General features: G+C 31.6%; 1 protein-coding gene across 2 annotated transcripts; it reads left to right on the top strand.

Moving 5' to 3' along the window:
- Positions 1-3,030: 3,030 nt before the first annotated feature.
- On the top strand, positions 3,031-12,088 carry LOC143253816 (protein TEX261-like). 2 transcript variants are annotated; one of them, XM_076508223.1, is made up of 6 exons: positions 3,031-3,212; positions 5,191-5,270; positions 6,937-7,086; positions 9,646-9,713; positions 10,092-10,206; positions 10,715-12,088. In XM_076508223.1, exons 1-6 carry the CDS (start codon positions 3,143-3,145, stop codon positions 10,730-10,732), a joined length of 501 nt encoding a protein of 166 aa, XP_076364338.1. In that variant the 5' UTR covers positions 3,031-3,142; the 3' UTR covers positions 10,733-12,088. The 2 variants fall into 2 exon arrangements, with proteins under 2 accessions (XP_076364338.1, XP_076364337.1); XM_076508222.1 differs by having other exon boundaries at positions 3,033-3,212; positions 6,937-7,090.
- Positions 12,089-13,511: the final 1,423 nt, after the last annotated feature.

Raw genomic sequence — 13,511 nt, 5'->3', positions numbered from 1 at the left:
TAGCCTTCACGTAGCTTTGCGCGAAATTCAAAAACCAAGCCAATCCCTCTTTAAATATTATGTTTCGGTTTTAAACTTTTCTCTTAAACTTTCGTCTCGTTTTTTTTTTTAATTTTATGCTTCCTTCTACTTTATATATTTTTTTAACTTTTCATTATATCAACAAAATTTCGAACTCCCCTTGTGATGGTATTGTCACACTGATGTTGAAGAATAGCTGAAATTATGTTTTATTTTCTTCAAAATAATTCCACTTCTGACACCATTGTTGTATCATTTTCTATCGTTTGGCAGATTTGTTTGATTATTGGATGCAAATAAAGTCAAGTTCAGCCCACGTGATAACACCACATTATTTTTTTATAAAATAGAAGTTTCGAGATGGCTTGACTGGTTAATGAAGAAAACTTTATTATCAATGTACGACGTTTTAACAAGATTATCTCATTCTCGAGGTGACGAGAAACCCACTTGAAGTAAAAATGTATCTCAAGATGGCTGGTATGGGTATTAGCACTTTAATAAAAACACAATACAGAATAATGTTTCGACCTTCTTCGGTCATCTCCAAGTTAACAAAGAGTGTCTGCAACTCACCGTTTCCGGGCACATGTCTTAGAGACGAGAATGTAAACGGAACAGAATTGTAGGGGTCATTGCAGTATATGTTAGGTTATTAATTAGTATCGGTATAAAGGTGTTCCTTTATATTGGTTTAATTTTGGTTTTAATTGTTGTATAAGTAAGGCTTCTTTGATTTTGCGCTTGTTTATATTTGTTTTCCTACTTAGTATCTGGGTGTTTTCTATGGTTGTGTTGTGTTTATTTGATTTGCAGTATTCAAAAACATATGGTGTTTTTTGCGATATTTTGTTCTGGTTTCCCTTTTTCTGCTTGTTTCTCCCATATAGAATTCGTGGCAGTAGTTGCATTGTATTTTATAAATTATGTTGGTGTTATGTTTGTCAGTGTAGTTTTTACATAGTATGGACTTTAGTTTTGTACCTGGTTGTTGAATAAATTTGGTGTTTACTGGAATGTTGTATTTTGTTATAAGTTTTTCCAAATGTTGGTTACTTTTTCGCTGATATAGGGAATATATGGTATGTCGCAGTATAAGGTTTTATAGTTTGTTGTTTCTTAGGGTTTATTTGAACACTGCAAATCAAATAAACACAACATAACCAAAGAAAACACCCAAATACTAAATAAAGAAACAAACATAAACAAACGCAAAATTAAAGAAGCTTTACTTATACAATAACTCAAACCCAAAATAAAACAATACAAAGGAACACCTTTATACCTATGTTAATAAATATAATCAAACATCTAAGCACGCCTTTTACATTCCTACATTCAATTACACAACCCCTTCAAACATGTGGTCAGCTATCGATCAGTTACCTCTTTCTTTCTTTGTGAACCTGACGATGACCGAAGAAGGTCGAAACGTTGTTTGCTCCTCTATATAAAATTGTCTTAATTCATACCAGCCGTTTTTACACATATATATGGTTTATTATTGTTTGTTTGTTGTTCATCTAGGTGTCTGCGTATAATTTTTCCAAGGTTTTTAAGGAAATTTGTTGATGAAGTGTTGTTTTATTTTGTTGATTTTATCGTTAATTTTATCGAGTGATCATAGTTTTGTGGCTGTGATTATTTGGTTTCTTAATCTTTTGTGTTTTTTGTTTCATGTGCCGAGTCCAAGGTCAGTTGCAGACTGTCTTTGTTAACTTGAAGATGACCTAAGAAGGTCAAAACGTTATTCTCTACTTTATTTTAATAAACGTTTTAATACCTATAACAGCCGTCTTGAGATACATTAATTTCAGCTTCGATGTCGTACATATTTTATAGAGTTTTCCTCATTACCCGATCAAGCCGTCTCCAAACTTTTGTTATCTTACTAATTTATACCTCGAATAATGTTTGCCATAGAATATGTTAACTTGTAGGCTTAACTTTACAAGTAATATTTCAATAGAAACTCCAAACTAATATATTTCTATCTTAATTCATATATTACTTAGTCTCTCTCCCCTGCCGGTACAGCGGTAAGTCTGTGGATTCAGAACACTAAAATCAGAGGTTCGATTACCCTCAGTGGACTCAGCAAATAGCCCGATGTCGCTTTGCTATAAGATTGGTTTAGTTTGTTTTGAATTTCACGCAAAACTACTCGAGGACTATCTGCGATAGCCGTCCATAATTTAGCAGTGTGAGACTATAGAGAAGGCAGCTAGTCATCACCACCCGCCACAAATTCTTGGGCCACTTTTTTTTACCAACGAATAGTGGGATTGACCGACACATTATAACACCACCACAGCTGAAAAGGCGAGCATGTTTGGTGTGACGGGGATTCGAACCCGCGACCCTTAGATTACTAGTCGAGCGCTTTAACCACCTGGCCATGCCGGGCCTTGCTATAATAAAACACACACACATCGACGGCTTAGTGATAAGTCCGAGAACTTTTCACAGTATAAATTGGGATGGATGCGACATCTGTGGTGGGGATAGATCGGATAAAAAAACATATCGCAACTCTTCCTGATGCATCAAGTATTCTAAATTTCGACTTCTAGTTGTTCAATGGCTTATATAATGTTCCTTACGTTTTCACTTGGGACAGGCATAGCCCTAGAGTAACTTACCCTGACAATCTTAGAATTCATAATCCTCGTTCCGTTGCCGCATTAAACAAATAAAAAAACATTTCAAGCTTTGGAACTATGGGTGTGTTATAAAGCTGATGGTCAAATCTTATCATTCAGTCATACAAAGAGTTGCCCAAGAGTGGGACGTAGGTGCTGTTGTCTAGTTTACTTTGTCGAGTTTATTGGTTAAAAATTAGGAATAAATATGCGTAGATAACTGTTTTGAAGTTTTGCAGGCTTATTTCTAGCTTGAAATAGTTTTTTGCGCGAAACATTGCCTAAAAATAAAATAAAACCAAAGTAAATATTTTAAAGGTAATTTCATATTATTCGTACATACATACCACTTAAATATGACAAACTTTTGAAGTTTTCCAGATGGCGCGGTGGTAATAACATAGTGGTAAAAGTCATTTTTATGATAAATTTGTATTTGAAAATAAATATTTTGCGAATCTTTAACTTTGTAAATTGTAATGTTGTTTTTGTACTTTTTAAGCTGGATTTCTACAGTTGTACATCTATGCTTAATAATCTTAGCAGTGGGTAAGTTTTAGAAAAGAAGTCACTAAAAATACGAATAGCTTTACAATGCTATCGACGTCGTAGCACTTAAATGTTAACTGGCATTAAACTTGATTTAGCATAATAATTAATTTTCTCAGAAGAGTCCAATAGAGTTATGTATTAATGTTTCTATTTTTCGTTTAACTAATAACATCTATAAAATACACCCAATGTAATTTTTAATTTTATTGGTACACTAATAAGAATTGTGGAATTTCAAAAGTTGTTATTTGAGATGTCGTGTGCAAAAAAACAGAACTAATAGTAAAAATAAAAGGGTAAATTCAGAATGATTTATAAGCATAAAGAAAATCGTTTTAGTAGTATATCGCTTACATAAAATAATTTTCACTATGCTTGTAAATCGTTGTTTGTAATTGTAGTACTGAAAACGGTATTTCATTTCATAATAACTTCAACTAGTAAGAATTATTTATATAATGCCCTTCTTTCCTTATTTGTAAGTTTTAAGCAGCATTAGAGTATTAGTGTGTGCTATAAATATATAATAGCTAGTAAGGTAAGGGAGGTAGCAATGGTACAAGGGATGTAGACGTAATTCGTGTAAGTGATGTATGTTGTGTAATGAATATTAGGGTAACATATTTACTTATAAGGACAAGGACATGTTGACTCATCAAAGGTGACACATCCACTAAACTATAAAACAAATAAACCAAAACTCCAAGGTGATTCCGATTTTGCAAAAAGTTTTACATCTACTCCTACTGTTCTCACAACTAAATATAAAAAAGGATAATACATCAATACTATCAGTTTTCTAAACAGTTTAAAACACCTCAAACAAATTTTCTGAAAATTGTAACTCTTTGGAAATTACCATTTTCTTCTAATAAACTCAAAAGTTGAAGAGATTATCTTATCCATGTTTTTTTCCATCTGGTAGATCTTCAGGATGAGAAATATTGGTTACAACATCTTAGTAAAAATTATACAAGTAGAATTTATTAAGCTATCTTATAATCATCAAAAGTGAACTGTCTTATATAATCCTTCAGATGACTTACTCCAATTCTAACACTGTTAACATTTATATTTTCAGTCTCTTTTTGGATTTTTTTCACATAACTTTGCAAGTTTCTAATGTTCTCTTGGACCAACCTGCTTTTTTTATTGTCACCGTTATCTTTTCAACTCTTTGTAAGCGAACCACCTTCAGTTTTCTCTGAAGAATATCTGTTTTGAATATTTAAACATTTGAAGAATGTTTCTAAATTTCATTAGTATCCTGAGTTAATTCTGTGGCCCAGTTCACCACAGTTGATTCTTATCAGACTCCTTCATTTTTATTGTTCATTGAAAATTTATAACCAAAGTTTCATAATTCTTTATATGTGGAAAAAACATCAAATCTAATGGATCAGTGACCACTTGCACCCAGATGTTCTTGTTTTTGCCCTCTCAACTCTTTCTGTATTAGTAGTTAATAATAAATCATAAACAACATTGATCCTAGTAAATTAGTGGTCCAGTTGGTGAAGAAAACTATCTAGAATGATGTGTAATATCTTGTCTCTCTCTTGTGGTTTGCCTCTAATATATCTTAATGTTTATATCCTGTAATAATTACTTCATTAGCAGCTGAAATCTCAATCTTATTGTAAACTTAATCTAGTTGGTGCTACAGAAGTTCTTGTTGGACAATATACAAATAATGTCTTAATTTCTACTATGCCTATTGTGTCCTGGAACATTCATGTTGTCTTTGTTAATACTGCCTATTGCAGGTATGATATGATTGACATTACAGTGCATTTATTTTTACTTTACTAAGGAGTTCTTGTAAACATATCTTTAGCAAATTGTCAATAATAATATATATGTATAGAAATTAACCTATAGATTTTTTAAAAGTTATTGATAGAGTAAATCTAGGATGTTTTAATTAAATGGGTATAATTTTAAAGTTTAATAAATCAACTTAATGACCTGTTAGCTGCAGGACTTTATTACTTGGCAGAACTTGTGGAGGAGTTCACAACCCTGACTGGTAAAATCATCAGAGCTCTTATTTTGGTAAGTTTCTTTTGTAAAAGCTGTGTACACTATTAGTTGTTTTAAAAGTATTGTTAAAAAAGAATGGATAATTATAGATGTAATCATTGAGACTGTATTAAATAAGAAAGAAACTTCATCTCGTTGCAACTATCTAGAGGGACCTACCTAACTGAAAATTTACATTTCCTTTGTAAGTGATAACTAAGAGCCATTTCTTATATCAGAAACACCTGTTTTCTACTCTCAACCAACTACGAGCCATCTGTGTACAAAACACCTCATTCTATGTTGAACTTCAATCTTTGTGATACTTATACAATCTTTTAATCTCCTTCAGTGTTTTGGCTTCTATTGTACCTGAAGACAGACTATGGCACAGGTCCATTATTATTACAAAAGTAATTTTGTCTTCACTGAAATTGTGTCTGAGTTTTGAATATTTTAAACCTATTTTGAACAAATTTACCACTTTCAGTGTTTAGTTATAGCAATATCATTTTTTTTTTACAGATTCCTAGCCCCTAACCTTAAGAAGGTCTATCATGTCCTACTAAGTTTCTTTCCTCTCCAGTAAAATATTTCCAGGATTTTCCAACATTTTTCCTCCATATTTGTAATAATTGCAATAGTTCATCTCTGACAACATTGGATGACTCACCATAACAGGCTACAGTGTTCTGCTTGATTTCAGCCACACAAGTTGCTTGCCATATCTATATTTACATGAAGCTACTCCACTATTACTAATTATGAACTTCTGACCAGTGGGAAGGTAACTGTCTAGTCATGTCCACTGTCACTTTCTGTCTTATGCATCTATATATCATTGTTCAGGAACACTTCACTAATAAATAAAGGAGACCGTCCTTTACTCGATCACCAAATACCACTAACTGCTCAACTTTACTCAAACAAACACCTTGTAGTGTGAACTTGTCATTCAAATTCTCATTGATTCTTTGTTTACAGTCTAAATACCTGGTCACCTTAATAACCTTTTAACAATGGCTACTTCAAATATTCATGGAATTCTTGCAAGTCACACACTGTATACAGAATACATGCATTCATCTATCAGAGATAGGTGGTACTCTATGTGGTGATTCAACAGTCAGTGATGTACATTGTGTAATAATCTTTAGAGATTTTTAACAGTTGTGTTCATCTTTCCTTCCTCATCAAATTCACCTACAGTTTCTTCAACAGGGCTAAAAGAACAATTAATGATGGGATAACCAATGTGCTAAAATATAATTTTTTAAAATCAAAATATATTTGTTGACCCAACTCATCATGTAATCCAAACTTTAATATCTTCAGTTAAGTTTAAAATACCTATTACTCTAATATCTTCTATGAATGTAACCAGTCTACTGGGTATTTCATTATTTAGGTTGTTCGCACAAATGAGAAAAAAAAAAAGAACTAAGCACAGAATCCTGGGGTACACCATTTGTAACATCAGTCTGCTGTTTAAAACAAAACAAAATTGCAGATTTAGAATAAACAGATGTTGTTCTTGAATTTGTAAGTAAATTCTTGTTATTCTGGTAAGTAGAAAAAGGGACACTTGTCATTGACAATTTACTTTTGTAATTCCACATGTGTGGGATGTGGTGGCTGTTATTTAATTGTTATTTGCAACATAAGTATTAACACGTATACATGTATTTTTTACTTCCAGATGACACTGTGTATATATGGCTGTCTGTTCCTTTTCGAAGATCTTCCATTGTCCTTAATCATATGTGGAGTTCTTAGTCAAGTAACACATCTCTGTATGCTACGCACCTTCCCATATTTCGTTTTGACGTCAGCACCATTTATAATAACAGTTGGTAATTTTACAGATTTAGTATTTTTTGCATATTTAATTATTTTTTTCCAACACACTGAGGTAGATAAATCGTATCTGTAGTCAAAGTAATTCAGTTTATCACTATAATGCATGATTACAATATTTTTTAAGGAGTTTATCTTTTATGCGTGAGTGTACTAATCACCATTTCATAATTTTCTCACAAGATTTTCTGTTCTCATCACCATGTTCAAAAGTCAAATGCTACAAAGGTAAAACATCATTTGGAAACTTGCATAATTTTAAATTTGTATCAAAATCACCTGGGCTCCTTCATAATTATCCAAGATTAATAAGGAAAGAAATGTTCCAGAATGATGTATCATAGTTTCCTTCAATACTCTAGGCCTAACTGACTTTCAGTCTTGAGAGAATTTTCCCAGATCAGTGGAGTTCTGCCTTTGTATTATGGTCAGTTCATGCACTTGTAATACTAAAATATGGGGTTTCCACACAGTGGATATAGGGCAGATAGCCCATTGTGTAGTATTACATGGAAAAAATACAACAATAGGATTGAACACAGTTCAGTGGCTAGTTTGTTATTATGTAGGTTTGCATTTTGTCTCATTACCTCCAAAAACATAATTCTATTCTGTAATTTGGAGAGTGGGTGTATTATGAGAATGATGTTCAAATCCTACTATTTCGTTAGTAACCAACTTTGTTATAACCTCTTATGGAAACAAGATGTAGTATTATATTCTTGTTGACCAATTATAGCCTATTATTATAGTTATAAACATTCATTGCTAGGAACTTAATAGTTTACAGAGAGATTGAACTCTATAGTTAATTACAGCATTTCAACTGATATCATTAAAATATTCAAACACCCTTGAATTACTGAAAATTGAAATATTTAACATCGTACTTTGTCACCCACCAAGTGTTTACTTAAAGTCTCACTTTGTCACCCACCAAGTGTTTACTTAACGTCTGACTTTGTCACCCACCAATTGTTTACTTAATGTCTGACTTTGTCACCCACCAATTGTTTACTTAACGTCTGACTTTGTCACCCACCAAGTGTTTACTTAACGTCTCACTTTGTCACCCACCAAGTGTTTACTTAACGTCTCACTTTGTCACCCACCAAGTGTTTACTTAACGTCTCACTTTGCCACTTACCAAGTGTTTACTTAACGTCTCACTTTGCCACTTACCAAGTGTTTACTTAACGTCTCGCTTTGCCACCCACCAAGTGTTTACTTAACGTCTCGCTTTGTCACCCACCAAGTGTTTACTTAACGTCCGACTTTGTCACCCACCAAATGTTTACTTAACGTCCGACTTTGTCACCCACCAAGTGTTTACTTAACGTCCGACTTTGTCACCTACCAAGTGTTTACTTAACGTCCGACTTTGTCACCCACCAAGTGTTTACTTAACGTCTCACTTTGTCACCCACCAAGTGTTTACTTAATGTCTTACTTTGGCACCTACCGAGTGTTATTTCTGTGTATTTTTTTCTTTGCTGTGCACATTTATCAATATAATTTTAAAAATCTTGTTGAACCATAAATGAACTTTTTAATCAAACACATTTCTTGGTGATAACATGTTCACTGCATGTTTAATCAAACACGATTCTTGGTGAATCAAACACAATTCTTCATGATAACATGTTCACTGTTTAATCAAACACAATTCTTCATGATAACATGTTTAATCAAACACAATTCTTCATGATAACATGTTCACTGCATGTTTAATCAAACAATTCTTGGTGATAACATGTTCACTGCATGTTTAATCAAACACAATTCTTGGTGATAACATGTTCACTGCATGTTTAATCAAACACAATTCTTGGTGATAACATGTTCACTGCATGTTTAATCAAACACAATTCTTGGTGATAACATGTTCACTGCATGTTTAATCAAACAATTCTTGTTGATAACTTAACATGTTCACTGCATGTTTAATCAAACACAATTCTTGGTGATAACATGTTCACTGCATGTTTAATCAAACACAATTCTTGGTGATAACATGTTCACTGCATGTTTAATCAAACACAATTCTTGGTGATAACATGTTCACTGCATGTTTAATCAAACACAATTCTTGGTGATAACATGTTCACTGCATGTTTAATCAAACAATTCTTGATGATAACTTAACATGTTCACTGCATGTTTAATCAAACAATTCTTGGTGATAACATGTTCACTGCATGTTTAATCAAACAATTCTTGGTGATAACATGTTCATTGCATGTTTAATCAAACAATTCTTGGTGATAACTTAACATGTTCATCTTCCTCTTCATGTTTTGAAGTAGTATAAAACTGATTAACTGAGTAGAACTAGTAGAAGTTTAGAAAAGTATTGATAACTATGTGATTCACGTTACTGTAGCTGGTAGAATACAGATTAATGTAAAAGCAGCAAACTTGGAAAATATCAATGATATATGTTGTATAAAATGACACCTCTTTATTGCATGAATGTTGATCTTGCTTGGCTATAAGCAGTAGGTGGATTGTATCTGTTAAAACTGTAACACAGATATCTGTTTGTTTTCAGTACTTGTATTCTTCAACCACTACCTTGCCTTCAATTATTTCGGGTCTGTGTACTATCCTTTTTCCGAGGTATGTACTAACCATAGTTATGAGAGGTGTTTTTGTTTAATATAAGCCAGTTAACAGGTAATATTAGAGAACAGGATTGAAACGCTTTTCAAATGTTTACATGGCATAATTCAGTGGTTTTCTTGTAATTTTTACATTGGTGTGGATTATACAGTTTTATGTTTTCCAAAAGTTTGAAAAATTCAACAGTTTTTCAGTAAGTTTCTGTTTGTTTAAATGTATAAACAGATTGTTTCATGTTGGGGGTGGATCTGTTCTTGTAATTAATGTGGTTATCAACTTTATGTTAACTGAATGACATTATGGTGTAAAGTTTATAAAGGATGTATCTCTACTTTATATGAAAAGAAAGCCATTACTTACATGCTTCATTTGTAGGTTTTGGCATATTTCACACTTTGTTTGTGGATCGTACCTTTTGCTTTTTTCATTTCACTTTCTGCCAACGAAAACATCTTACCAACAGTTTCAGAGTCAAAACCCATTTTATCAGGTATGGACTATAAACAAAGACAAATTTTATCAAAATTTTTTGCAAGCCTGTTTGATATCAGAATATTGTATTTGTGAAATTTAGTTGTTTAAAAGATACTGATGTGGTCACCATTACAAGCATTTCACGTGTCCCAAATTAATAATACTGTATTTAACACACCTTTTAAAAATGAAACTATTATTTATGTTAATACTAGTAAAAGACTTGTGTATTATTTTAAACCTCATTAGCATTTGTATTCAGTGTTAAAACAATCACAGTTTTTTAAAAATTGTTTTTATACACTGTTCTAAAATGATACCATTTCCAGTCTCAAAATTACTACGAAATACAAACAACTTACTGTACAGGGTAAGAAATTAGTGAACAACCCAATGAGACTGTAAAACAGTGCTGTATGTGTTTTGATGTATATTACCAAGGGTGTTTTTTTGTTTTCCAAGACTCATATTTTGTGGCAAGTGTATATTTTGTTATATTCACGTTGAAGTTTTTTTTTTTTCAGAGGACAGTGATGTGGTAACAAATTATTTCTCACGACGTGGTAAGCGTTATGGGTTGTTGTCGTTTTTTAACTATGCCAAAGAAAGTGTTCTGCCTCAAGGAGTAAAGAAGAAATTTTAATGTGATCTATCCTTTAAAACTGTACAGTAAATTAACTTTATTTTGACTGTTTCTTTTAAATTTGTCTAAATAATAATAATAATGAAGTCTTCATTTGAGTTCCAAGTTTGTAAAAGTAACAAGAACAAATTTAGAATATTTTTAAATATGCTTGTTTATATTTTTTGTTATCTGTGCCTACAGTTTCTGCCTATAATTGTATAGCCACATGCAAACGTTTTAACATTTGTCAAATAACTAAGCAGCATAATTAGCAATAATGCAAGTACAAGGATATTTTGTATATAATAGTATAATTAGTTTATTTTGGTCCTGGGAAAAATCAACCTAAATCAGTAATAAACCAGTTTTGAGATCTAAGTTAACAGTTGTTAGAAATGAAACTTTCTAGTGACAAGAGGTGGATAAACTAGTTTCCATCTGGTTACTGTTATGCACATTCTAAGGGAAAATACAGTACTGTAGACCAATACTAATGTGGTGTTATTATGACTTCTCAGACTGAAGAGGTAAATATACCTGGAAAGAAAGTCCTCAAAAGTATTAAAACAATTAAGGAAAACTGTACAAGTGTTTTATTATATTTCTTTGTCTGCACAACATATGATAATGTTCTTTTATAAATGATTTAGTCAGAGTTTTATGTTGAATAAAGTTGAAATAGGTGGTAACTGTTTTGTTCAGGGTGACATTTGGTACATTCTGTAAGATAAAATATCTGACAAGCATCAAAACATAATTTATGAAATACCCTATTCTTGTGACTAAACCACATCACAGGAACTGTAAGACATTGGGACAAGATAAAGATAAAACACCATAGGACTGATGTCCTATGATAGACACAGAATTCTGCCTATGTTATATTGAGTGGATGTAAAATAGACTGGGACAATTACAGAAAACAAGAATCAGAGAATTGTTCGTCAAGAATGAGAAGAATCCATAACTAAACCAGAAACTTGGATTTTGGAAATAAGTAGTTTAAGGCAACCTTTAGTTGTATAAATCATCACACATTCATCCACCAGCCAGTCACACAACATCCACTTCAGTCCTCCCAAATAAGATATGAACTCCTGCAAAAACAAGCTTATCTTTTCACAGGAGTTACTTTTGTACATTAGTTCTCTAAGACTTTCACTCTGAACTAGACAGTTGTGTTCCATTGTATAGAGAAACTGTGGATTTACTTTTCACTTTGGTCAACCTGTAATTAGCTGATTTGATAAAAGAAATATTAAACTATTGATCCTAATGTTGTATTTGTTTAGCAGAATGTCAAGTTAATGCAAGTACTGAACTCCTGAATAGAAAAGTTTATATGTGTAATGTTTCACAAGTAGTTGGAACAATGGAAATACTACATAAATTATTTTTCATCATTAAGTATGAATGTTTCTAAATATTGAAACTCTGTTCAACCAGTCTGGATGAATGTTAGTTTATGCCATAACTTAAACATAGGTACAACATGAGAAATAGGAGTGGTTAAATAAGCCAATATATACATATAATCCATGAAAAATATTGTGTTAATTCATATAAAGATAAAAGACATTTCAGTTTTCAAACTTTATAATTATTATTTAACAAATACAATATTAATTTTAAAATAATTTCTTCTAACAATTAAAATTTCAAGGCCACAAAATATGTACATAAAATGGCAAAACCATGTATCGTTATTATGATAATTGACAGTCTTATAACAATGAAATCCTTTTATAAATGCAGTATTGGTTTGATTGCTGATGCAGTGTTATCATTGTTTAGATACTTCCCTTAAATATTAATTTGAACCAGTACGGCAAAAGCTTTGAGATTCATTCTTGAAGTTTCATTTGACCTTTCAAGTTCATTGGCCATGACATAAAATAAGCATCTGGCTCTATTACATGGAAGGCACTTAAAAATTTGCTATGCTCGCACCTGTAGCTTTACTATGAGACAAAATTTGTCTTAGAAGAGAAGGTTATTTTCTGTATATTTGGTATGAATATATTAATTATATTGTACATATTTAAAATATATATTTCACCATGCATAAAAAATATAGATTTTAATTATTTTAACGTCTTCATGTGAGATAATGACAAATTCATGTAAATAAAAATTTTTATAATTTTAGTTTATGTACTGTCGAAAAAGAGTAATGAATTTTAGTAGTATTGGATGGTTTAAGGAATTACGTAAAGTTCCAATTAATGAAACGGAAGCCAAAGTATTAATAATGTTGTTAGGCCTAGTTAAGTCCGTCATACAAATTTTTAATGAAATTAAAATAATGACTAATATTACAGAAAGAAACGATGAATTAAAGAAACAGGCTTTAGAATATTACAAGAATAATAATGTTAAAGTCTTTCAAAGATTATCAAATATGGTTTTTATAGGTAAACCTATTTATGTGTTTAGTTACATGGTAAGTTTCGTCAAATAAGCTGATATTTATTAGTAGAATTTAACTATTAACTATTTAACTTTTGTCTGTTGTCCTAGTTCCGTAGTCTGATATAAAATTAGGCTTATAAAAAGTTATCTTCAAATGTGACAATTTTTTACGGCAGTGTTACAGTAAAAAAAGGCGAAAATTTTACCTTTCTTTTAAAAACGTTTTCTTTTCGTTTTTATATTGCAATAACAACTAACTTACGCCTTAAGTTATTGCAAGAACC

The sequence above is a fragment of the Tachypleus tridentatus genome, chromosome 6 (assembly GCF_004210375.1).
Source record: "Tachypleus tridentatus isolate NWPU-2018 chromosome 6, ASM421037v1, whole genome shotgun sequence".
Classification (NCBI taxonomy): domain Eukaryota; kingdom Metazoa; phylum Arthropoda; class Merostomata; order Xiphosura; family Limulidae; genus Tachypleus; species Tachypleus tridentatus.
The sequence above is the reverse complement of the archived record's forward strand: the minus strand, read 5'-3'. Positions and strand labels throughout refer to the sequence as shown.